Source organism: Dermacentor silvarum, chromosome 7, assembly GCF_013339745.2.
Source record: "Dermacentor silvarum isolate Dsil-2018 chromosome 7, BIME_Dsil_1.4, whole genome shotgun sequence".
NCBI lineage: Eukaryota > Metazoa > Arthropoda > Arachnida > Ixodida > Ixodidae > Dermacentor > Dermacentor silvarum.
Genome location: NC_051160.1, coordinates 24,504,423 through 24,527,734, shown reverse-complemented (window position 1 = coordinate 24,527,734; position 23,312 = coordinate 24,504,423). Strand labels below are relative to the sequence as shown.

Genomic DNA, 23,312 nt, shown 5'->3' with positions numbered 1-23,312 from the left:
GGAGCCACTTGGGTTAGTGAGCATGCGCCACTGCGTATGGTGCCGCTCTACAGTGACCAAAAGATAATTTCAGTTTCAGTGGAGATGTGCATGGTAAACCCGCGTCGTAAATAAAGTACCTATGTTGTCTGAATAACCGGGTGTTTCACCGAACACTCTAACTTTTTTTTAATTCCCTGTGGCAGGTAGCACGATTATGGTCCATGAGGTAGGTGGTCGACTTGAAGAGGCGGACAAAAGTGAAAGGCCTAATGGAATAATTAGAAAAACCACTAATTAAGTTTTTCACTAATTACCTTATGGCACATATTGCAAATTATAAATTCTAGCCGGCAAAATCGCAAGGTGGATCTATTTGAAACGAATTCTCGGGATGACACCAGTTTCGAGATAATAATTACCAAAGTTTGCGGAGAAATGCAATGGCGTTCCAGTTCCAGTTACAAATTGAAGAGCTCTCCGACATTCAACCTGACGCGAAAAAAAAAGAGCACTCATTACATCGACCTCACGTACCGCCTCTCAGGTTTCGTGTTGTTGCCTTCATCACCAATGACATTGCCTATAGCCTTCCATAGACTTGACAATAGACATATGATATAGAGATGGCTCGGCTATCTAAGATTTTCTTGTAGAACATCATGGCTACTTAATGGCTTGCGAAGTCATTTTCCAATATATCTTTTTCTGACAAAAAATTGTTGTCACGTGAAACACGCTTCTGCCGGGAAATAGTGTAAAATTTATATTGGTGCGTATAGCTGCACGATCTTTGCATGTGGAGCCTAGAAAGGTTTGCCTTCAATATGTAGTGTTGGTTATTGCCAATTTCATTCCCAAAAAGGGCTTTAGGAAGCCAAAGTTTTGAAAAAATTTGCCAATTTTACAATTTTTTTTGAAAACTTACTATTGATTTCTTCATTCAAGTCATTTTTCTTGAATTTCCTAAAGCTTCATTTTACGACAAAAATTTTATTTTGCGAACACGTTTAGCCGATTGCCTCCAAAACATCACAAACGTACCAAAATGTCAGTTTTCGTCAACATTAAGCCATTATTTTCGCGATGAGGAGTTCTATGCTTAAATGTGACACAAAGGACATTAGATAGGCCTGTTTGTTGGTCTTATAGTTCCGACATTAAATCATTTGCGTTTTCGTTCTAAGACAGATATCTTTTTTTTTTCATTTGACCCCTGAACCAAATTCGGCATACTTCCATATCACAACTACGCCACACAGTGCAATGGTTGTTGTGCTTCAGGCAGTCGGTACACGCAGCGTGGGACTTTAACGCGAATTTTCTCACCTTGACTCTGTTGCCCATTCCTAAAAACCACTATTGCCCTTAAATTGCCGTTATTACAATGAAAAACCGTTGATAAACCAAATGAAGTGCCAGTATTACTTCTAAGAATGGTTATACAGGAATGTAAAGAGACGTGTTGCTTCTTAAGCGAGACAGTTACTAGTAGAAGAACTACGTCAGAGACTGCATCTTGAAGAACAATGCACACCAAAAAGCGCATTTATTTCGGCAACATATACTACTGCTCTATTCCAGGGGTGTTCACAGTTATTCTGCGGAAACGCACGACGTAACGTCTTCATAACCGCAGAAAAAAGCACGAAACCAGCGTCTTTCTGATGCTTGCTTCTCAAGCGGCTGAAAAATAAGAAAATAAAACACAGGAATTTGTTTAGGGTTTTTGATCTCGGGTTTAAAATTTCGAGAGTAAAAAAAAAGATGTAACGTTGAAGTAGAAAAAAATAGCAAAATTTGAGATCTGGCAGTCAGAAGTTCGGAATGTTATAGGTAACTTTCACAAACAATAAGCAACTCAACGTTCTCATTTTTTGAAAAAAAAAACTTAACATTTTGAAGAAAAGCAAAATCACTCCCGGGGCCATGCAATGGCGAAAAGAACTGCTCGGTAGTCAGGGGACCAACTCACTTGTACAAATTAAGGTATTATTAATTAAGGCATTATTAATATCTTTAAGAAAAACATACACAAAACAACGAAGTTATGTAAGGCGATTCCTTCTTTACTTCGTTCTCTGAGCTTCATTAAAGAAAGAAAAAAGTATATTAGGGCACACAGGCATGCTTCGGTAGAGGTCAGATGCGTTTCCTTGACTTACAAGCTCTTGTTGACTTATATTGTTACCCAGCACCTCCACCAATTTGTTACGATGCGGAAATCACACATAAAGATGTATTTACAATATATACAAGAGCGGCAACGATACATAAACGAGATGATGTTGTGGTTGCCTCAAGATGGCTGTTGAGGACCGATTGCACCTCCACACGTCAAGTCGTCTTCTTCTGACTGGCGCCACTCACGGTAGCGCCACAACAAGATTATGATAGGTATTTGGAGCTTTTTTTTTTTTTTGTCCCTTCTCAATCTGTTAAGCCTTTCGACTTTGTAGTACTGTTTTGCCGCATCGCACCATACGCTTTGCAATAATAATATTCAATTCAGAGGAAAATGTGCTGCCCTTCCTTGAACGTAATATATTTGAATAAATGACCTCTCAACGGTCACAGCTTCTGTTCACGAACCAGAGCAGCGTTGGCGCTGCATTCGCTTCCTACCTCATTACCACCGTGTACACAGATGTGACATACAGAAAATACGGCACGATAGGCCACTGCCATATTCATGTCCACTCAGCTACTAACAAAAGTAAAGCTTTAATTCATGCAAGGCCGCCAGATGCTGATTATACTACATATGCCAGTTTGCACTTGAGTTCATTTCGAACAGAAAGCATCTATCATATGTATTACGTATATTACAAAAAATGCGATATATTTTGAGCGTTCGCTCACGCAAGGTGGGCAGCGCTCATTAGTTCCTCAACACGTGCAGACATTATAATCCATAACGAAAGCTCGTACTTCGGGAACAAATCGTGTTTAACCCGATTTTCATAAAACTTGTTCGGGGTGCAAAAATTTGGCATTTATCTAGTTTTACCCGAAAGCGAAGGACCGTAAGTATATTCCACTGCATTTTGTTTCTATTTTCGCTTCTGTTTTGCTTCTTTATCCCTCTGGTGCATTTTTTACCAAATAAATTTGTTTTATTGTCGCACGTGCGAAAGCAAGAATTGAGGGCTGTTTGAAAACTGCTGGTGACTTCATGTTCTGCTTACCCGCGCACCCTGTTTTGGAGGTCACGTTATTTTCGGAGTTTCCGAAGAGGCGGCACAGTTGAAATGCTGATGGGAGCGTTAGCAGGCAACGTGCCCTTTGCGGCAATCACGTGCGCTTCAAGATGCCAGTGCTGCTCACCACCCCAGCGTTGTCGTGGCAAGTGCTCGCGGTCATGGAGTCAACTATATTCATGAAACTAGCGCGCGTGACACACACATTGTTCAAATAATATGAGAATGCTTGTTGCAATTTGAATTGCCCATAAAACCACGAGCTTTATTTAGTGTAACTGCTTTGCTGTCCCTACGTTTGTTCGCTTTCAGGGTGACGTTGCGACATTTTGCTTGGTGGTAAAAATTGTGTTTACTCGCATAAAGAAACATCGGCATTCAGTACGAATGCGGTTTTTGTCGTTGAAAAATTACTGTTCGTAAATAAAAATTACGGAATGTATGATGCGCTTTCCTTACAGATTCAACTGACGTATTGCTTGCACATTTGCGTATGAGCATAATGATAGCTTATTGCATTTTATGGCATATCTAGTGCTTTTCTAATCTCCGAACCATTCAGTGACGTCTATGTCAGCGTAGTGGTATCTGCATAGAATCCATTTACGGTCAACCCTCACATACGTAGCCACAAAAGAAGCGCTGGTCACCTTGTAAGCAGCTGTGTTCGGGCGGACTAGCTAAGCACACATAAACGTTGAGCATTCGCATTTGTTCGCGTGCTCCTATCTAAACACGGGGGAAAGGAGAAATCGATTTTCTCGAAGAACAGTGCACCGAATTTGATGAGGCTTGCTGCATTTAAAAGAAAAGGTTAAGAGCTCGTTACTGTGGGAAGGAACGTTTTATTTAGGCCGCCGATTTCTTTCGCAAAAAGTGTATAAAATATGCAAATTTCAAGTAACAGAACTATCCAGTTTACAACTCCAACTCGGCAATATATATAAAGAAACATCACAATTTTGTATAGTGCAGCGAAGAGGACCAAATTAATGTATTATACAGATCTAAAGAGGACCAAATTGATGTATTATACACCCCTCTGGAGTATACAACTAGTTTCTGAGTGTTACTACTAGTTTCTGAGTGTTATGCGGTGATAGAAGACACGTACCTGGTTTTTTATCTGCCTTGGCTTTTTCTTTCTCTGCTTTCTCTTCTTTCTTTGGCTTTTCTGTTGGTAAGAAAACGTAAATGATGAAGTTAGTTGAAATAATAGACTACACTGCATGCTCACAAGCACTGTTATCACCATCATCATCAGCCTATTTTTATGACCACTGCAAGACAAAGGCCGATCAATCTCCTGCGATCTCCAATTACCCATGTCCTGTGCTGGCTGATTCCCAATTTCCACCTGCAAATTTACTAATTTCATCACCTCACCTAGTTTTTTGCCGTCCTCGACTGCGCTTCCCTCCTCTTGTCACCAATTCTGTCATTCTACTGGTCCACCAGTTTTCTACTCTACGCATTACATGGCTTGCGCAGCTCTATTTTTCTCTTAATGTCAAAAAAGCACGTACTAGTGACATAAATAGCTCTATAGCATGCACTCAGAATCACGTGACGCTTCGATTAAGCGGGCCACTGTTCTTTACAAAGTGGAGGCTAGTGAACCTTGGTGGAACACTTACATCAGCTGTGCGCTCCACATGAAGTTGTCTAGCACTTAGTTTGGGTAGAATGGCTCATCAAATTATTTACACCAATGCAGCTTTAGACACTACAGCCTTCTCTTAATGCAGCAAACTTGTCGGTAAAATCAGAATAGACATCTTGTGTACCACGAAAGACCATGCTTAAACAGAGGCTGCAAAAACGCTTATCGCTGCCTCCTGAATTACCTGCGTCCTTTCCACCTTCGGTATTTTTATCACCAGAATCTGAAATATGAAGATGTTGATATTCTAAAGACTTCAACAATAAAAAATCAGCAGTTAAGATTATACAGGACGAAGCGTGGTGAATCGCGGAATGTGCCCGTCAGAAGTTATAACTGCTGCACAACCTGCATTCGCCGCTCGCTTCGTACTGCGACAACACAAGGTCTGGGCAGGTGACATATCATATTTGGCCTCTACTTCCTGGCAGGAAGTAAAGGCTAAGGTATTGTACTCAGCATTTTCAATGCTGTGAACTTATTCTATTGTTCAGTGTACACTAAATAGTAACTTTAATGACTAGAGGCATGGTTTACCTAGGAAAGCTTCCAGCATGAGCATATCATGGGTCCACCAAATTCCGCACTCATGGCTGAGTAAGTAACACGCAATACAGCGACTGCGCCGACACAATACTTCATGTGACAAACTCAGTGCACTGAAGCTAAAGCTATGGATCGCGTCAACAAACCAGAACGAGCGAAAGGGCTGGTGCATTGTCTGATCGCCCTCCGCGTGGCTATGATTGATTAGACGTTTCAAGAAAGGATTAGTAGTGCACAATGGCCGTGCGTTCATCCCTTCTATAGAACATGTAGTCATCTCGCACTACTGACTGGCTAACACGACCCCAGCCATTCACTGGGCTCATGACTGCGCTGCAGTTTTGGCTAGAGAGTGTTCGTGCGCATGTTTAACTAGGCAGAGTAAACACCTAATTCAAAACGCTCTTCCTCAATAGGCTATAGATAGGTGCCAGAGGTGTAATGATTAGCCCTAACATGACCACCCCACAAACTCCAAAGCATCGCTTTGGGCGACCCATGCATTAGGGTACTTTATTATCTGCATTTGTTGTGGCATTGTCGCATCCGTGCAGGTCTGTACTCCAGGCACTGAACAGACTTTATTGTTGTGCGCTTTGCCTCTTCCATCTAGGGGGGGGGGGAGGTAATCTGCAAGTGTCGACCTGGTGGACATGTCCATTTTGTCTACTGCTGAAGGGCTGACTGGCTGTGGCGCCTGGCTCTTCCTGACGCACACCCATGCCCAACCAATTATAACTTCAACAGCATGCAGACGAAATGGACATGTCCACTTGGTGGACACTTACAGAATGTCTCCCCTGCTGTCATCGTCCCTTACTCTCTCTCCCCCCGTGCGGAGTAACCGGCTACAGGAATCAATGCAACACGGAGGTTCATGGGAAGATATAAGCTCGAAGTAATCCACTGAGGTAGAAAACGGCAAGCCCTATCGCAAAAGTTTCACGTGCGCCGTTCTGTAATCCTATAGGATCATACAGATTTGTGTTTTAACGTATATGTTTTCGAACAGAATCATATAGGATCATATACGAATATTAATAGGGCGCATGAGTGGTACACATATTTTTCAATAGGGAGTTCACTTCTTTCCTCCACCAGGGCAGCCGCTGCTTCCTTTGGTCAGCGTTTATGCAGCCGACTCTCCACCGCCACCACTGGATTAAACGATTGGTGGAGCGAAGACGAAGGGTGACAGCACTCAAACCTTTCAGTAAAGCGGCATTGTTGTAGCGAGATAGACAGGTGCTGCCAATTGTTCCTACAAGTAGGGTTCACAAATGCTCAAAAGAATTTAATGTGTAAGTAGGCGCTGTCCGTTTAATTCAGTGTTCCGAGAAAACAGTAAATAAGATATATACGGTTTCGATTGTTCAGTTGTTTAAAAGAAACTGAAATATTTGTGAAAGTGTTGGGTCACTGAACTGTGTCAACTGGATATACGCTAGATATTTGCTGCCTGGCCAAACACACAACTTGGGTCACTGATTTTGTGCTCATTTTTAGCCAATCATCCAGAATGTATGCACCCTGTGAGACAAGGAGTATGAAATCTCAAATGTATTTAGAGATACGTCGTACTTTTCTACGCATATACCCCTCATCACCATTATTTCCTCTGCAAGCCTCATACACTACCTCCGTCCTCATTACGCTCACAGCTAACAGAAGCATGCCACTAGGTTTATGGGGGATACTGAATACATGTTTTAAATAAAATATCAAAATGCGCATTGTAACAAAAGTTGTCGTTTTATTATAGACGGACGTGTTAGTATGCAAATACAGTTGAAACGATGGTGCTCCTCTCAAGAATAGCTCACGCTCCTTTATAATTCTAAATTGTAGCCGCTTACCTGCCGAAACCACAATAGCATTATGAGCACGTTGCAGTAAAGGACTCGGCAATTTTTGACCGCCTAGGGTGCCATAACATACACCTAAATGTACGTGCACAAGCGTTTTGGCATTTCACACCCATTAATGTCACGACGCCGTGTCCAGGTTCAAAACCCGCGACTTCATCAGCGCAAAGCAAGGGTTACTAAGCTATTGCGGCAGTTTCTTATGATTCTACCTACTTGTGCGTAAATTTGTGCGGCAAAGATCTGTATTTCTGCATCAGGTAGTCCTAGGGACACAAGGGACACTAGATGAAGACCTTATTTCTTTTTGGAAGTGTCTTGACCTCATGATGATTATGTCCTTAAAACATGGCACGTACCCACTCTGGGGGATTGGCCAAGAATTGGGCACCTGAACTTTTAGATACTGTTTTTAGAAACTACAATTACTGTGCAATTTAGTAATCAAGACACACAGATAAATTTTTCTAAAGAGTACAATTTAAAACAGTAATGCTACGACTGAACACTCAAATATCACTAAGAGAATTCTAAAAGTAGGGATTTGAAATGTCATTCGTTTTGTAGACTGAATGAAACAACAAACGGCATCAAACACATCCCTGTGGCTAAAGCCCAGTACAGAGGCACCAAAAGTTAGTACTCTTTCTGATGTTACGTAACCCCTAATTTGGCGAGCGTAATTTCAAGAGGTTTTTTTGGTAATTTATACCCGCGAGATATTAAAACAATAGCGTTGCATAGTTTTTATTTCTGGGAATTATTGACACAGGGCCGATATCGCCAGACCAATCCTGTGTAAATATATGCTACCTTTGTCGGTGGATTCTTTCTTATCTTTAGAATCCTTTTCTTCTTCTTCTCCTGTGAACAAAGGAGCACATAATCAAACACTGCTTTGGTGAATTAGAAAACATTAAGAGACACTTATCACTGCTGGGCTTGATCTACTAATAGCGGTAGCTCCATTGCGTGCACTAAGTATAGACCGCGGCGATGCACACCAAGCCGAGAACAACGCAGATTTTCAAGTTACCGCTGCGCGTAACACAGAAGATACAACGTTTATGGATTGCGGGAACCACTGAACTTAAGGGCAGCCAACTTCTGTCAATCGCTTCCGTTTCATTCTCAGGTACTCGTATTCTTTTATTCTTAGTCTCCAGAAATAAATATTGTCGCTCGATGCACTTCTCTAATCTGCACCTTTTTGGCTTTTCCTGTAGTGTTTTGGTTTGGCTCGGTCTGCAGCCTATGCTTATGACTCAACCCACTACGTTGGATCGGCCATGAATCGGGTTGCAGTAGGCAAAGCGGGAAGAAAACAAAAATGGAATTTTTGAAATTGAGAAAATATAATAAATTAGCACAATACCGTATTACCAATTTTGACGCTTCATAATAAAACATTGGTGAGGAAAACATGGTGAGGAAAAGAACACATACAATTAACATGGTAGTCAATCTCTTTCGATTAGAAAATTAAATATGGCATCAGATAAGATCCGATTGCACTATCTTAGTGCCGTATTTCTTGGACGCGGCCAGTTTTCTTTATTTCTTCTGCTTTTCAACTCGGTGCTCATTTATAACTTACTGCTTCGAGCAGCGCAGTACACAAGGAATCAGGCTTTGAAAACGTAAGTTAAAAAAAGCCCTCTGAGTATTTGTTCGCGGCCAATCTTCCTAAGTTTACAGAAATCAAGTACTGACAGAAACTGCTCCCATATTTAGAATACCGATTGCGTTTAGCCGGTCGCAGCCATCACCTTGTGACTGTCACATCGTAGATTGTTCATTCCGGACGAACTACATAGAAATTTATAACGAGTAGCACAGTGGCAGCGGCCACATAGGGCTGTTTTGTAGTGAATTACCGAGCACAACGGGATTAATGCCGCAGCAGGCACATCTTAATTTGAAAGCTCTGTTCCTCTCTGGTGTGTGTGAAAACTTTTTATTTACAGAAGTGATGAGGCTCGACTCTTTGCCCACTGCTATTTCTTTTTCAATCACCTGGATTAGCTGTGAACCCTGTTCAATGCATACACCTCACTGCGTGCATATTTGAAGGTGTATGTATATTGGCATTCTCCAGTTGTGAACCTGTCAAAAAACACCATATGCCCCACAGCTTCGTTATTTTATGTCTTTATCTAATCACAATGAACGCTCCAGAGCTAATTAGTGTATGTAATTTAGCTCACGACAACTCTATGTCCTCACTCTTTTTTTCGACATGCATTGACAGCTAGCACTTACAGTCAAACTATGCAAGGAATACAGTTGAGTGGTTCCAAAATGTTTCAGTGGGAAAATAGGCGCAGCGTTCAAAACATCAGCACATAAAATTTTATGTGCTTTTTGCTGTACTTAGCAGGCCCATGCAAGTTTCTTAAGCAATCAAACCTAGGCGGACTGTGCAATAAACTTTGTTTGTGTTCATGGCATCTCCTTTACACCTAACCAGTTTTAGCTACATGCACGAAATGAGCGCAAAAAGTTTTCCGAAACATTTGCATGGGTATGAACAACTTGTGACAGACTGAGTTCCTGCAAAATTCATGGTTTCAGTATTTTCCCGATAAATTACGCTATCTATGCCTGCACTGGTCAAAAAACATATACACAAAAAACTAAAGTCTGCTTTTAGCTTGAAATTTTTGTGAAGGATACCATTTTCAAAAATCGCGAGCACAACCATGCATGCCAACCATACTGTTACAAAGAAACATTTGTGGAACCGAAACGACGTCATCTCAATTTTATGCCATTATTTGAGTGATAGCCTGTTGCTTAATATTTTCCGCCACGTTGTTATTTAGCCCAGCACAACAAGAATTCGCATGGTTTCCCATCCAAGCAGCCTAATTTTTTGCTGGCAGGTGAACCCAGCGTTCCTATCCACCTCACAATATCACAGGCATAACATTACGCAAAGTGTCAGGAGTAAGGGTCTGCCTTCTGCATAAATTGAGTCCAATACCTATTGTCGCCAAAATGCAGCATCGTGGCTGTTGTAGAAAACTTAACGCAGGCACTCACTTTCCGGAAGCACTGCATTACGCGGTGCGCAATTAGCAGCGGATTTATTGCAGGAAAGTAAATTCGGTATTAACATATCTATTAGCAAAAGAGAAAGAAGCGGGGCAGTCGAAAAGAAAGTGCATTTGATAATTGTCCAAATAGAGGAAGAGTGATGTCATTCTTAGAGCTGGGAAGGTAGGCTATGTTATCCCAGAGAGCAAGGACACTAACAGGACCATTCAAATAAAAAGCATATCTGAAGAATACTACCATATTATTTATAAATGTGTGCAGTTCGATTTTCTATATAGGCAAGTTGCATTCAATGGCGAAGTTCTAATCGAGCAAATACTTCCTCCTTATCACTTATTATCTGACGACTGTCACTTTTGTGTTTTTTTATTAAGGCAACAGCCTTAGATGGTTCATGGTCGATAATTTGACCGTCCGGTATATTCAATGGCACATAAATTGATGGTGATACCTTGTGTTGGTGGCACCATGACGTCGTGGGTTCGAGTATTTATTTATTTATTTATTTATTTATTTATTTATTTATTTATTTATTTATTTATTTATTTATTTATTTATTTATTTATTTATTTATTTATAGATACTGCCATCTTTTACAAGTTTTAGCAGGGTGGGAACATACAAGTACACTCATACAAACATACATTACAAGCAATCTTGCCGACGCTTGAATTCAACATGGTAAAGAGACAGAATGCAAGCAAAAAGAAGCAAATAAAAGGACAGAATGCAAGCAAAAAGAAGGAAATAAATTATGTGCGACAGAGTCAAGAATGCAGGCGCTCCTGAAAAAGGGGTAAAGAATTTAGTGTAACGACGTCAGGAAGTTTATTCCAACCAACTATTGTTCTTGGAAAAAAGAGTATTTGAAGCAGTTGTTATGCGGCGTTAACAGGGATACTGCTTGGGAATGTTTATGACGGGTAGCATAACCAGTTACAGGTGTTAAAATGTGCGACGTATCAATAAGGTAGTGGTGATTCACTAGCTGTAAAAAGAATTTTAATCGTCAAACACGATTTTGTTCTGTAATCGAAGAGAAGCCACTACGTTTAAGGAGATCTGTTATACAAATAACTCTAAATTAATTACGATAGAGTTAAGGCACTCAAACTCATCACCTTTTGCTGGGAGTCCAACCAACGACCTTTGATTTTACTTAAGGCAAAGTTGATTAAGGCACATCAATTAAGATAGAGTTCATTAAGGCACACGAACCCACGACTTTTGGTAGTTAATTAGGCACATGTAATTATGATAGAGTTAATTAAGACACTCGAACTCATGACCCTCGGTGGGATTCGAACCCTCAACCTTTGGTAGTAGTCGAACCATCTTTCGTGGGAGAAAACAATATGAAGTAACAACCATGCCACTTGGTGCCACCATGGCGCTACCAACAAAGTTCATGGGTTCGAGTGCTTTAACTATACCTAATTACGACAGAAGTAATTAAGCCACTCAAACCTACGACCGTTGGGGGCAGAAAACAATAGGAAGTAACAACGTATTCGAATGAGAATGTGAAGAAATTTAATGCATGTGTCGTGAATGCGCAGGCTTTCGCCTTCATCCTCTTTGGCGTGTGCTTAAGCGAGTGTCAACTTTTTCACCTATCCTGTTCCATCTTAACCTTGTAGCAGATCAAAATGTCATGACAAGTTAATCGACGAAAATAGTTTCTTTGTGCAGAGCAGGCCAGAATGTATTGAATGATTATATTTAATATTCTTACCCGACATTACAAATTCTTAGCCGACCAGGGCCCGTTCATGAAAGCCCTCAGAATATCCCCTAATTGCAATTCTACATAGCCTATTGAGAATACCTTTTGGGCTCCTCTAACCTCGTCCCGCCGCTCCGCCAACAATTACACATACACTCCTAATACTTGAGTGCACCCTTCTTGGTTTTGCAATATTTTTCGGGCTTCAGTATACGAACTAGTACTCACCGCCACCCTCCTTGTCACCTTCACCCGGGGTCTCGCCTCCAGGCGCATCCTCGAGACCAGGATCTAAAAATATACTTCAGTTAGAAAGTCTCAACGGTAAAGAATATGGGCCTCGGATAACACCGCTCCTTATGCTCATGAAAGCTGCTAAAGGGTGCTGTAATTGAACTTAAAGTGCCACTTCCTTGTTCTCAAGCGCTAAGCATTAAGGCCATTACTTCTTCACTAAGGGTGCTAAAAGAACGATGATGCAGGGAAGGTATATTCGAAGACACGGAATCCGATGTTTTGGCCACGCACTTGCGTTTCTACTGGCACCCCTGGTTCGCGAGATGCGCTATTAACCGCCCTTTTTCCGTGGAATAGCTTAAGACGGCCCTCGCCATGTGCAGGTGTCATTCATGCTCAAGATCCGATGGTGCAACTTACACTGTCCTTTAAAACCTTCGTCTAGGTACCGGTGATGTATTTCTCGGAATTTTCAAGGCGTCATGACGTGACGGCTTGGTCCCTAACATGTTTATAGGCAGTCACCAAGTCCTTCTCCTCAAACCTGGCAAATCACCCTTCAACCTATCATACTACCATTAAGTAGTACTGGCTAGCTGCGTCAGCAAGTTAACGGAGAGGATCGGCATAGAGGTATATAGGAAAGCATAATGTATATGCCCGGGTTACAGATGGCGTCTGACGCAGACTTTCATTCATAGTGTCATTGATACTGGGGCGTCTATATAGAACCTGAAGCACCCTGATAGATTCCCAGCAGCCATTACCATTGATTTCAAAGGGAATCAGAAATGTAGCTTATGAGGCAATTCTGGATGACACAAAGGTTGTTGCAATCAGTCAACATTTGTTTCGCTAGATAAAAAGATGTCTGTGCGAAATACAGTCCTTTATTTTCAGAAAGCGGTCTTCAAATTACTTTTCCCATAATGTTGCGTAAGGCCGAGCACCCAGCTGTACACCGCTGAACAAGATGCTCGTTGGTCTCATGGATTTGTTGCCGCCAACTTCACAGCTCTCGATTATATGTTCAATTTGGGACATAGGCGTCAAGCGTGATAAACTGACACGTTCGTGTATGATTTCACAATAATTTAGTGGCAGTTTCGGCATACCTAAAAGAACAATGCCGGCAGCTCCCACGCGAAAAGTATTTACTCAATCCTTTAATTCACACGTACCCTGTGTACAATAATGAGCAATAAGATTCAATAGATGAACAGAATCGTATCTTGGTATCATTGAGAGATATTTCTTTTTGAGCCAGCACGTCTCGCACCAGATGATGTGTTTGAGCGCTAAGATGGAACTTTTCTCATTTTTGTTAAGATGAAATATGGTGCTTGAGCACAGCTAACAATAATTTATGCAACACCTGATTTTTCGGTTGCGTGTAGTACAAGCTTACCTTACCAGGAAATACTTGCATGACAACTATCTGTAAATTTATAGTGTGCAAACCCTGCCTTTCTGGACGTGTCATGGCGTGCAAAGAACTGCATTCCAAGTTGCGACATAGGAATTTCCCCAAAATTATTTTATCACAACCTACATTGCTAATGATGCGCTCATGGTACACATCCTGCACTTGGCTAGTTCAATTCTATTCAATTCAAGTTTTATTTCCTTGGTATGACGGGAGAAGACAGAAAGCGGCTGTTCCTCATGCTAGCTCGCCTGCTAGAAGTGAGGCCGCATACAAGGTTCTACAAGAACATTGCTCAACATGTCGACTGACTTCTGTCGGCTTCTTTGCCAACAGAAGTCACGCCTGCTGCCTGACTTTATGCACTTTTTTGGTGTCAGCCCCAGCCTCAGATACAACTTTCTATTCCAGATGAATAAGAATCCTTGAAACGACATTGCCAGTCATCAAGCAAACAACGTTGCAACAAAAGTATTTTTACACAGATAGCTCGGAAAAGCTGAGCAGTACTAAGGATGAAATGATGCCGGCAAAGTTTGTAGAAATGAAGTTGAAAATTTGTTATGGGACTATATCTAGGAGTTCAAAACTTGTAGCATTCCATGATGCAGTAGAGTTCATTATTCAGCAGCCACAGCACTGTACAGTTTTCTCTACTTTCATGGCTACCCTCCAAAGCACACAAAACGCAAAGCAGCGTAGAGAGAATGAGCCAATAGTCTCGACAATTGGAGCCATTTATCAATGTAGCCATGGCAAGGGACATAACGTAGTTTCAATGAATTCCGCTACAATGCAAAACTAACGAAGTTTCCCGACCAGCATATTAGAGTGATCGGTGTATTTAGTTTCCATTTTCGCGAACTGACGCTGCAAATGGGCCGTATGCTCAACCTCCCGTGAATATGGATTGTCCTTGGGCAAATCGAAAGTTTTAAATTACCTGCCAACCTGGGACGTTTAAAATTCGTAAAAATCCCGCAAGCCGGGGAGGAGGGGAGGGCATAAGAGGGGGAGTTGTGCTGAGTATAGGAGGCATTGTGAACAACTTTGCTATCAGTGCACACTTTTTCTAGCATACATCACAGCTTTATTACTGATTTAACGTCATAAACACACAAACAGCAGCAAAGTTTCAGCACTGGAGACGTACATTCTCTTTAGATCGTGCAGACTTTTTCAGGGGCTTTTCTATTGCCTATTTCGCCAGCCTCTGGAACAATACTAAGTAAGCTTGCTCAATGCAAGTATTCCACTAGTATGCGGCGTGTTTAACTGCCTCAGGAAGGCAGCGCAAGTACCTCGGAAATTTATTTTTGCACGTCTATTTTTTCTTCTTGCGTCACGCCATCCATCAACACCTTTAAAACTATTTTTGCCCAACACAATGCATTTTTCGTATAGCATGACGCAACAATCGTAAATCGCAGAACGAGCACAAATTCGCAAACTTTGCAAGAACTTCTCGATAGTTGGCAGGTATGGATTTAACCATGTTTTGTCTACGTTCGTTGCTCCATGGCTTGGCATCCCCCGCCTGCATTACGGCGACGCGAACAGACCATGTTGCACCGTTTGTGAATCAGCGAAGCGCTTACTCAGTCTTCATCGTTGCAATGGCCAAGAAACCAGTGTGCGACATATGCAGCGGTTAGAAGACATTCACGTATACCGTCTCTGTGTCTGCCCGCGTGAGCGCGTCGAAAGGCAAGTTACGCGCGCAGTGCTTCATGAAATGAAAAATCGTTCAATATCGAAGTAAAAGGCACGCCAGTGGTTTCAAAGCTACTCAGCGCAGAAGGCTACCACTGTTCACAACCATAATGCCTACGGGTCTGCATAAAAAAAACATTATTACGCAGCGTGCTACGTATGGATTGTGCACGTGCTTGACTTTCCTACTCTTTTCTTCACTTTTTATCCCCTTTCCTCCTTGCAAGGTACGCCAAAGAAGTTAACAGGAAAAACCTCTGGCCAACCTCTATGTTTTATATAGTTTCTTTCACTCTCTACATAGCAAAAACCCACAAATTGCTTGCTTATTCTGTCGAGGTTTGAAGTGCGTCTGAAGATGAATAAACAAATAACTAAAACCATTCATGAACCTGTACTGCAAATTGTAGTCAATTTGATAATTTCTGTGGCAAATTACCCACCTGCTTCAATAGAAAAGTCGTGGTTTTTAGTAATATTATTAACTAAGTGCGCAGATATAGGCACCTTTTAGAAACACTGTATGCTCCACTGTTATGGGGAGCGAAAATGAATGAAAACTACTTAGCGAACAATAAAACCAGACCTGGTATGTGTAAATCGAATAAGGGAGATTTCATGCGATCGGAGAATGAACGTTTGCGTTCATAAATGACTTACAACACCCATTTTGCCCTAGATCAAAATTTAAGTCGTTGCTGTAAACGTCCAATGACCTTAGCTTGGTAAGTCACAGTAGCTAGCACATTACGTTATCGTAATATAGCAATTGCACTTTAGGGATTGAGGGACAATCAAAGAGGAAGACAAGTGTCTAAACAGTGAACGAAACATCACCGCAACGTTTTATATGTAAAGACGCCTAATGTATTTTAGTTTCCGGCTTGTTCAATATATTGTACTACTGCGCACATAGTCTCTACTGTGATTTGCCTGACTAGCTTGCACTGAAGGGTTCGTTCAATGATAGCAGCCTTCCATTCATAATGTGGGGCATCCTGATATGTTTAAGTGGCAGGTGGAATATTTCTTGCAGTAAAACAGAATGTGCTTGAGTTTACTGCTTGCTCCACAATTTCACTATTAGGTTTGCCAGTAGTTTATAAGCGGCACTATTACGCCGTACCAAGCGTAATCTATGTAAGACTATTCCTCTACTGTGTTTGGCTTGGATCGGTGTACTAAAATTCTCACTTCGATTCATCACAGATACTTGAGCATATTGGGCGCCATTAACAGAACAAGCTTCTTCCATAGTTCGGCAACGCATTTTGTTTGCAAAGCTGCATGTGTTGCTTCTTGACGATGCTTGACGGTGTTGCTTCTTGACGAGTTTTATGCGCCACTCGTACCATGATATCATCACAACCAATCTCTTCAACTCGACAATGACTTCCAATCTAACTATAGTACGTTATCATGGCACTGTTCAGGTGTGCTATAAGATAGTTTATATCTCGTATATCAAAGTACTATGCATTGTGCAAAACCTAGACTTTTTTTCATGGAAATTTTGCCTCATAATTGCTCATTTCTTTTTTAAAGATTTGAGCATACCTTGGAGAAAATTGTGTATATTTCTGGCATAGTCAATAGAGTAATAGGAGAAACTTTGAATCTTTGTTCTACGTTCATTCACAACGTTCATTCTTACAAAAACTTTGCAGAGTCCTACTACCACTGCGTGACGAAATGTATACGCTTGTGATGCATTCTGGGAACGCATCGCAAGTTCGTGATCATGTTATATATTTTTATCATGTTACTGGACTAGTCATTTTATGAGCTCCCTGCACAGACATGAACACATTTGTAGTGTCCGTACCTTTAGTGGCTGAAATTCCTGCACCGATAGAAGGTTTCTGTAATGCTCCATAACTTGATACACCTTCACACAATCTAGACTGTTAAAGGCGATAGCTGACATTGTGACTTGCTGAGACTAAAGAAACGCCTCGACTAACCTTAGTTTCTAGGACAAACACTGAATAGTTACCAAAAGCACCAAGAAAATGTCTATAACCAGAAGAGAACACAAAAGATAGGAATTTTTCTAGCTAGTAGTAGTTAACTGGTATCTTCGGAGCCTAATATTAAACTATGAAACGCTGGAGAAGAGTAACCAATTGTTCTCTAGATCAGCGCGCACTGTACGCACGTATCAAAACTGTCACTGTGCCTTCCCCTCTAATAACAGCAAATGGATGAAGGGTGTATAAAAAGCGTTGAGTTTCTGTTACAGTTGCTTCATTTGCGAAAGCACTTACAACTATCTACAGGCGGCGCGCATAAAATTGTTCTGTTATTTAAATAGTTTAACACATTTGAAATTGAACTAAATTAGGATCTTCCAAGTCATTTCCTATTAAGTGAAACAACAGTAGTTCTTTCAACGATACCTCTTTTCATCTGTATACTGAAATATCGAAAGTAAGGAAGCGTCTCGCTAAAGAAAAACCCGCTAACGAAATACTCTACTACTGCGGCAGTTTTTGCAACACCTCCGTCTCCTATTTCAGGGCTTACTCATGACTGTTTAAAAAAGTACTACGGGCAATGTCAGTTGCTATATAACAAATTATGGTTCTTTAAAATATCTTAATGGTAATGAGGTCATCGAGTTTACACACGCGAATGCAGTAAATGCATACGTATCGTTCATTGACAGCAAATAAAATGCGACTAAATAACATAATTCGTTTGGCTGTAATCTGCTATGAAGAAACGCATGCGGTGTCAGCATCAGGCCTAAAAAAAGTGGCATACGCACTCACCCGAGTTAGCCTTCGCAGAGACAGCCTCCCTCGTCACACCTACCGCTGCTTCACCAACTAACAGAGACAAAAGCATGCGGTGGAAATGCGCATGTTTAGAAGCACCTTAAACCAAACATTCACAACACTGAACGGATGAGAATCATGAAAATGATGATTGGGTTTAACGTCACAAAGCAAAACATGGGCTATGACAGACGCAGGAATCGCAGCCTACAGGTCAACTTCAATCGCCCTGGGTTTTAACGTTCATCCAAAGTCTTGTAATAAAATATTTCTTCATTTCAACTCCCTAGAAATCATCTAGTGCTGTCCTCGATCAAACCGGCGGCATACTGCTTAGCAGCATCAGGGATTCCTTTAATCTATTAAATTAAATTATGGGGTTTTACGTACCAAAACCATCATCTGATTATGAGGCACGCCGTAGCGGGGGACTCCGGAAATTTGGACCACGTGCGGTTCTTTAACGTGTACCTAAATCTACGTACACGGGTGTTTTCGCATTCCGGTTCCTTTAATCTACAAAGAAAGACGTTGAAGAACGCGAATACAGGGAAGAGCATACATAAAAGCGAATTTTGGAGTTTTACGTGCGCAAACCGTAATGCTATTTTAGGCATGGCGTAATTTGGGACACTGGAATACTTATGAAGAGTGGCGGTTCTTTGACGTGCATCTAAATCTGATACACGAGTGGGTTTGCCTTTCGCCCACACAGAAATTCGGCTGCCATAACCGGGACCGAACCCGCTACCTCGAGCTTAGTAGCACAACGTCATAGTGATTAAGCTATTGCTGCAACTCCAAAAAAAGAGCTCTATCGTGGCTATAGCTCGTCTTCTCCCGCATCACACGATGTTTCCTTTCGCGTAATTCGAAAGCCGCTTTCGTCTGTGGTGAAGGTCCAATTTACAGTGATAAAATGTCTTCGAAATATGTTTGAACCAGCTATATTTGGTCTCGGCTTAGCTGCAAAACGCCATATTCAGCATGTCACCATGGCAGGCACAATTATAGTGGGCAATAGATTATTTCCTGTAAACGCACTATTCCTATTATTATAGTAACTCATATACAGATACACGTTGTCATGGCCTTCGTACGTTCGCGGGTTCAATGGTAACATTGTATCTGAGCTGAGAAGGCTTTTTAGCCGAGTGCGCGGGCCTTCCTCGGTGACATTTCAAATCATTCTAGAACCCCGGTTTCTCTAAATGACAGCCACTTACTACAGATAATGATAGCATAGTAAAGTTAATAGAATGCCTACTAGCTAATGCAGCACAGCTAGTTATGCGACGAAGATATGGATATTTGTATACGTTCTCGTGCACGCAATCCCAAGCCTGTGCCTGACGCTACTGGTTCTTCGAGGGCAAGCATACCACGGAGGCGATGTTTCTGTCTCTTTTGTGCCCAGTCTTCTCACTTCCGGCTTTCAGCACCCTTTTTAATAGTTTCAAATACGAACGCATTAGGCGCAGATAATTCCCGCATCTCCATGCAGCCTTTTCGTGGAGGACACGTGTAGTGGCCTGTTGTCAATTTGTATGTAAATATTTCATTTTTTATGCACTGTATTTGATGTGCACTCTTTCAACTATACATATAGTTAGCGTAATATTTTTTTCCTTAGCAATAAAAAAACTGTTTGATTTGCGGCTCACGTAAAAAATAACACAATTTGTATTGAGGCATAAATACAGGTAAAGTGAACAAGTGTCTAGCGCACAATAGTCAGGAAACCTCCTTGAACCACATAAATTCATACAAGACTCTGCAAAACAGTACAAATTCTGCCTCGCCTGTGACTTCCACGAAACCACGGGGTACGTCGTTACAACCTTCTCTAGTGCATGGAAAACAATTATAGGAAATCCTACACAGATGTAGGCTATCCTGACAACTGATACAAATAGACAAAAAAGGCTATATACGCCAGGTCTCACAACCTTCGGAAGTAGTAGGGGTCTGTTTGATGGCTCACGGCCTCACCCGAGCGTGGCAGCAGTTGCTGCTGCGTTAGAGCGCGCTTGAGGCTGGCTTTTCTTAGTGATGGCTCTTGGGCAGCTGCTTTCAACGCCGCAGCCGTAGAAATTTTCGGCTGACCTCCAACGTGGAGCCGGCATTACTCGACGGGAGGAACTAAAATTGCGCATTACTGGTTAAATGAACGCGCGTATAATTGGCCGATTCGAATGAGATATACACAAGGTGACCATGGCGTCGCACTCCGCAGTACGAAAGCGGCTGCGGAACTGCCTTAAAAGGATACTGACATGATATTTTCGACTACTCATTTCTTCTGCTGTGAGCTAGCTCACATATGATGTGAGCTAGCTGAAATATTCAGTAATTAGCCTTCGACACGCCGCCATATTAAGGTACCCTGAAAACAAAGTTCGAGAGATCGCATACGACCGCAAGGAGTTCCGCTTGTCCCCAAAAAAATTATCTGAAAAAAGGCTTCCGGTAAATACAGGTGCGTTAAATTAAAACAAAGCGCTTTTAGCGTTCATATTCGTAACGTACTCCTCATGCGTCTTGTTACATTGCAAAAGAAATTTTTGTTAAAAGCATTATTTCGCAGCGCTCAATTAGCGTGCATTGTTCACAGGATTGTGTTGAGATAGGCATGGCCATACTTTTTGCAGATAACCGCGATGTTTTGAGCAATTATTATAGTTCTCAGTAAAAATGTGCCAGTACACCACAGCTGGTGCTTCTAGTAGAAACGACGGGACAAATGTAAGCGGGTATACATTGAATGAAAGCAGGTACAACCCAAGTTGAGCACAGCACGAGAAGTTAAATGCATAGCGCAAAGCTAAAACGCCGAAGGTCCCAGAGCTAGCCCACCCCGTAGAGACACTTCCTTACTAATCCATCATTGCAGCCGTTTAGTACCACACAAGGAATTGGTTTCTCCGCAGATCCACTTACCCGATTTGGTTATTTGGTTTGCCATCATTCCAACCATTCCAGCTGAAAGCACAAAAGATATATACAGAACAAGATGGACCAAAATAGGTTCATAGGGTAAAGTAATGATGCTCACAGTTGAATTACAATCCTGAAAATGCTTGAGGAAACTCTACTGCACTAAATTATGTAGCCAAGTGAACATCCGGGATCTACCAGGAAATATCTAGTCTTATTTTTAAATTGAATTGGTTATTATTTAAAGAAGAAAAGGTGGCTCGAGATACCTAATCGAATATTGCATATTTTTCTAATTATCAAGAAAAGCAGAGAGACATTTTGCTTTAACTACGCAAACGTGAGGAAATCCACAATGAAAACAATGTGGCGTTTCAAATAAATTAAGGTCACAGATCTGGCAGACAGCCTTTGGTGTAGATATTGTGCAAGAGTATGAAATAACTGTTTACTTCATACTTCATTTCAGGAACCGCTGCATCTGCACCCGAATATAGACCCTCTAAGCACAAAGTGTTTACAGTTACGGTGGAATACAAAGGATCCCACATGTAACCTTGTCTTCAATGCTCATGTGGGCATGTCTATATTTGCTTGAAACAATGAAGATGCATTTTACTTGCAACTGGACCGCTTGTGTCCGCATCCTACTGAACTGTCGCCAAACAAGGCTAGCATCATCGTCTTGTTTTTTACCGAAAAATACTAGCTGTGATTTGCCACTAAATGAGGACGATAGTCTTCATTGAACGTGCAATGACCGAAACAAAAAAAAAAACTGTGCAGCAACTGGTGATCAACTTGAAGCGTGTCGCTCCTACATATAAAGTTCGCAAATGTGAACCTGTTAAAGGCAATCCATGGCACTGCAGATTCCCGGGAAGCTGCTTCTCGACAAATCATCGCTGTTTCTTTCACAAAACCTTGAGCGCTTTCCACCAGTGCGTATTGTTGCTAAATTAGGATGTAGTTGAAACCAAAGTTCTCCAGCTTGTATATAGGAGGCGTAAAAGCGAACCTTCCACTACTGAATAAATGGTACAATGTGACAGTGGAGCCATTCGGAAGGCTGCCATATGAAGAGAGAAGCGCTGAATGGCTTCCTCTGTCGGATTACACTGAAGTCAAGACGAAGGATAACGACCATGTGTCCACAGCCCCAAGCAAAGCAGTGATCGTTTCTGCAATCCATGTGATGCCGGGCCTCATGCATGCGTGAAAAACTGTGGATGATTATTATAAACTGTTCACGCAGCTCGAGACACTTCTGACAAAGTTAGAAAACCTAATAGGCAGTAATAACGGAACAAATCAGAGCCAAGCATGTGTGATCTGTGTTTAAATGTACGCATATTCAACATGAATCTACTGACTAGGTTTAAAAGATTTCATCATTTTTGCAGGAAGGGGAATTCTTCAACGACGGCTATAGCAAAATAGCTCATAACGTGAAGATTTTTTCTCTTTGCCAACGGATTCACTGTCACAGCATTCTACTGTATTGGTATTTGTATAAACATTTAGGGAAGCGCAGCTCGTTGTATTACAACAAATGAAAGCTCCACATATGTGGGTAAAGTTTGTTGATGAATGCAAGTGCCACCATGTAGCACTATAGAGTCAAAAGTAAGCTGCTCAACACACTGCACCCATCAGACATAACAAGAGCATTTACTTTAGTTACAAAGAGAAATTTCACGTACCTTTGCCTCCCATCATACCCATTCCCATACCCATTCCCATACCCATTCCCATGCCTCCCATGCCCATCCCGTAGTCGCCACCTCCTGGAAAGATAAAATGTGCCCTTGATCAGTTTGCTGCAATTACAAATGCTCGTGTCAACAAGGTGTCGATCACCTAATAGGCTGTAACACTGAAAGTTCTACACAATATAGCGGCATACATTCGTTCACTTGGTGTGAACGAACTTATACCCGCCTGTAACATTTTAATGTTGCAGCTCAGGGGCCACATTCCCGGCTTATGCGCTTTTGGGATGCTTTCGAGTCATGTGCTTGCTTTACAGCTTTCCGCCTTTTTGGAATGACCACAGCTTGGCCCGCTACCTTGGCCAACGATAGTCTGGTTAAAGTTATTCACCTAAACATGACCCTCACGGGGATTGAGCAGCCTTCGCTAGTAATATAGAGATTCTCATGTGCATCCCAGGGGACTTA

General features: G+C 41.6%; 1 protein-coding gene across 5 annotated transcripts in view; it reads right to left on the bottom strand.

Annotated features, from left to right (window-relative positions):
* Positions 1–1,511: 1,511 nt before the first annotated feature.
* LOC119458767 (keratin, type I cytoskeletal 9-like) overlaps positions 1,512–23,312 on the bottom strand; it is a 54,562-nt gene continuing 32,761 nt past the window's right edge. The window contains exons 9-16 of one of the 5 annotated variants that reach the window (XM_049670352.1): positions 22,836–22,919; positions 21,136–21,177; positions 18,190–18,246; positions 12,268–12,330; positions 8,064–8,117; positions 5,015–5,065; positions 4,294–4,353; positions 1,512–1,665 (exon numbers count right to left, since the gene is read on the bottom strand). In XM_049670352.1, the coding sequence (XP_049526309.1) occupies positions 1,658–1,665; positions 4,294–4,353; positions 5,015–5,065; positions 8,064–8,117; positions 12,268–12,330; positions 18,190–18,246; positions 21,136–21,177; positions 22,836–22,919 (419 nt within the window). In that variant the 3' untranslated portion in view covers positions 1,512–1,657. The remainder of the gene's footprint in view (positions 1,666–4,293; positions 4,354–5,014; positions 5,066–8,063; positions 8,118–12,267; positions 12,331–18,189; positions 18,247–21,135; positions 21,178–22,835; positions 22,920–23,312) is intronic. The other 4 variants (XM_049670354.1, XM_049670353.1, XM_049670355.1 and 1 more) reach the window with 4 other exon arrangements.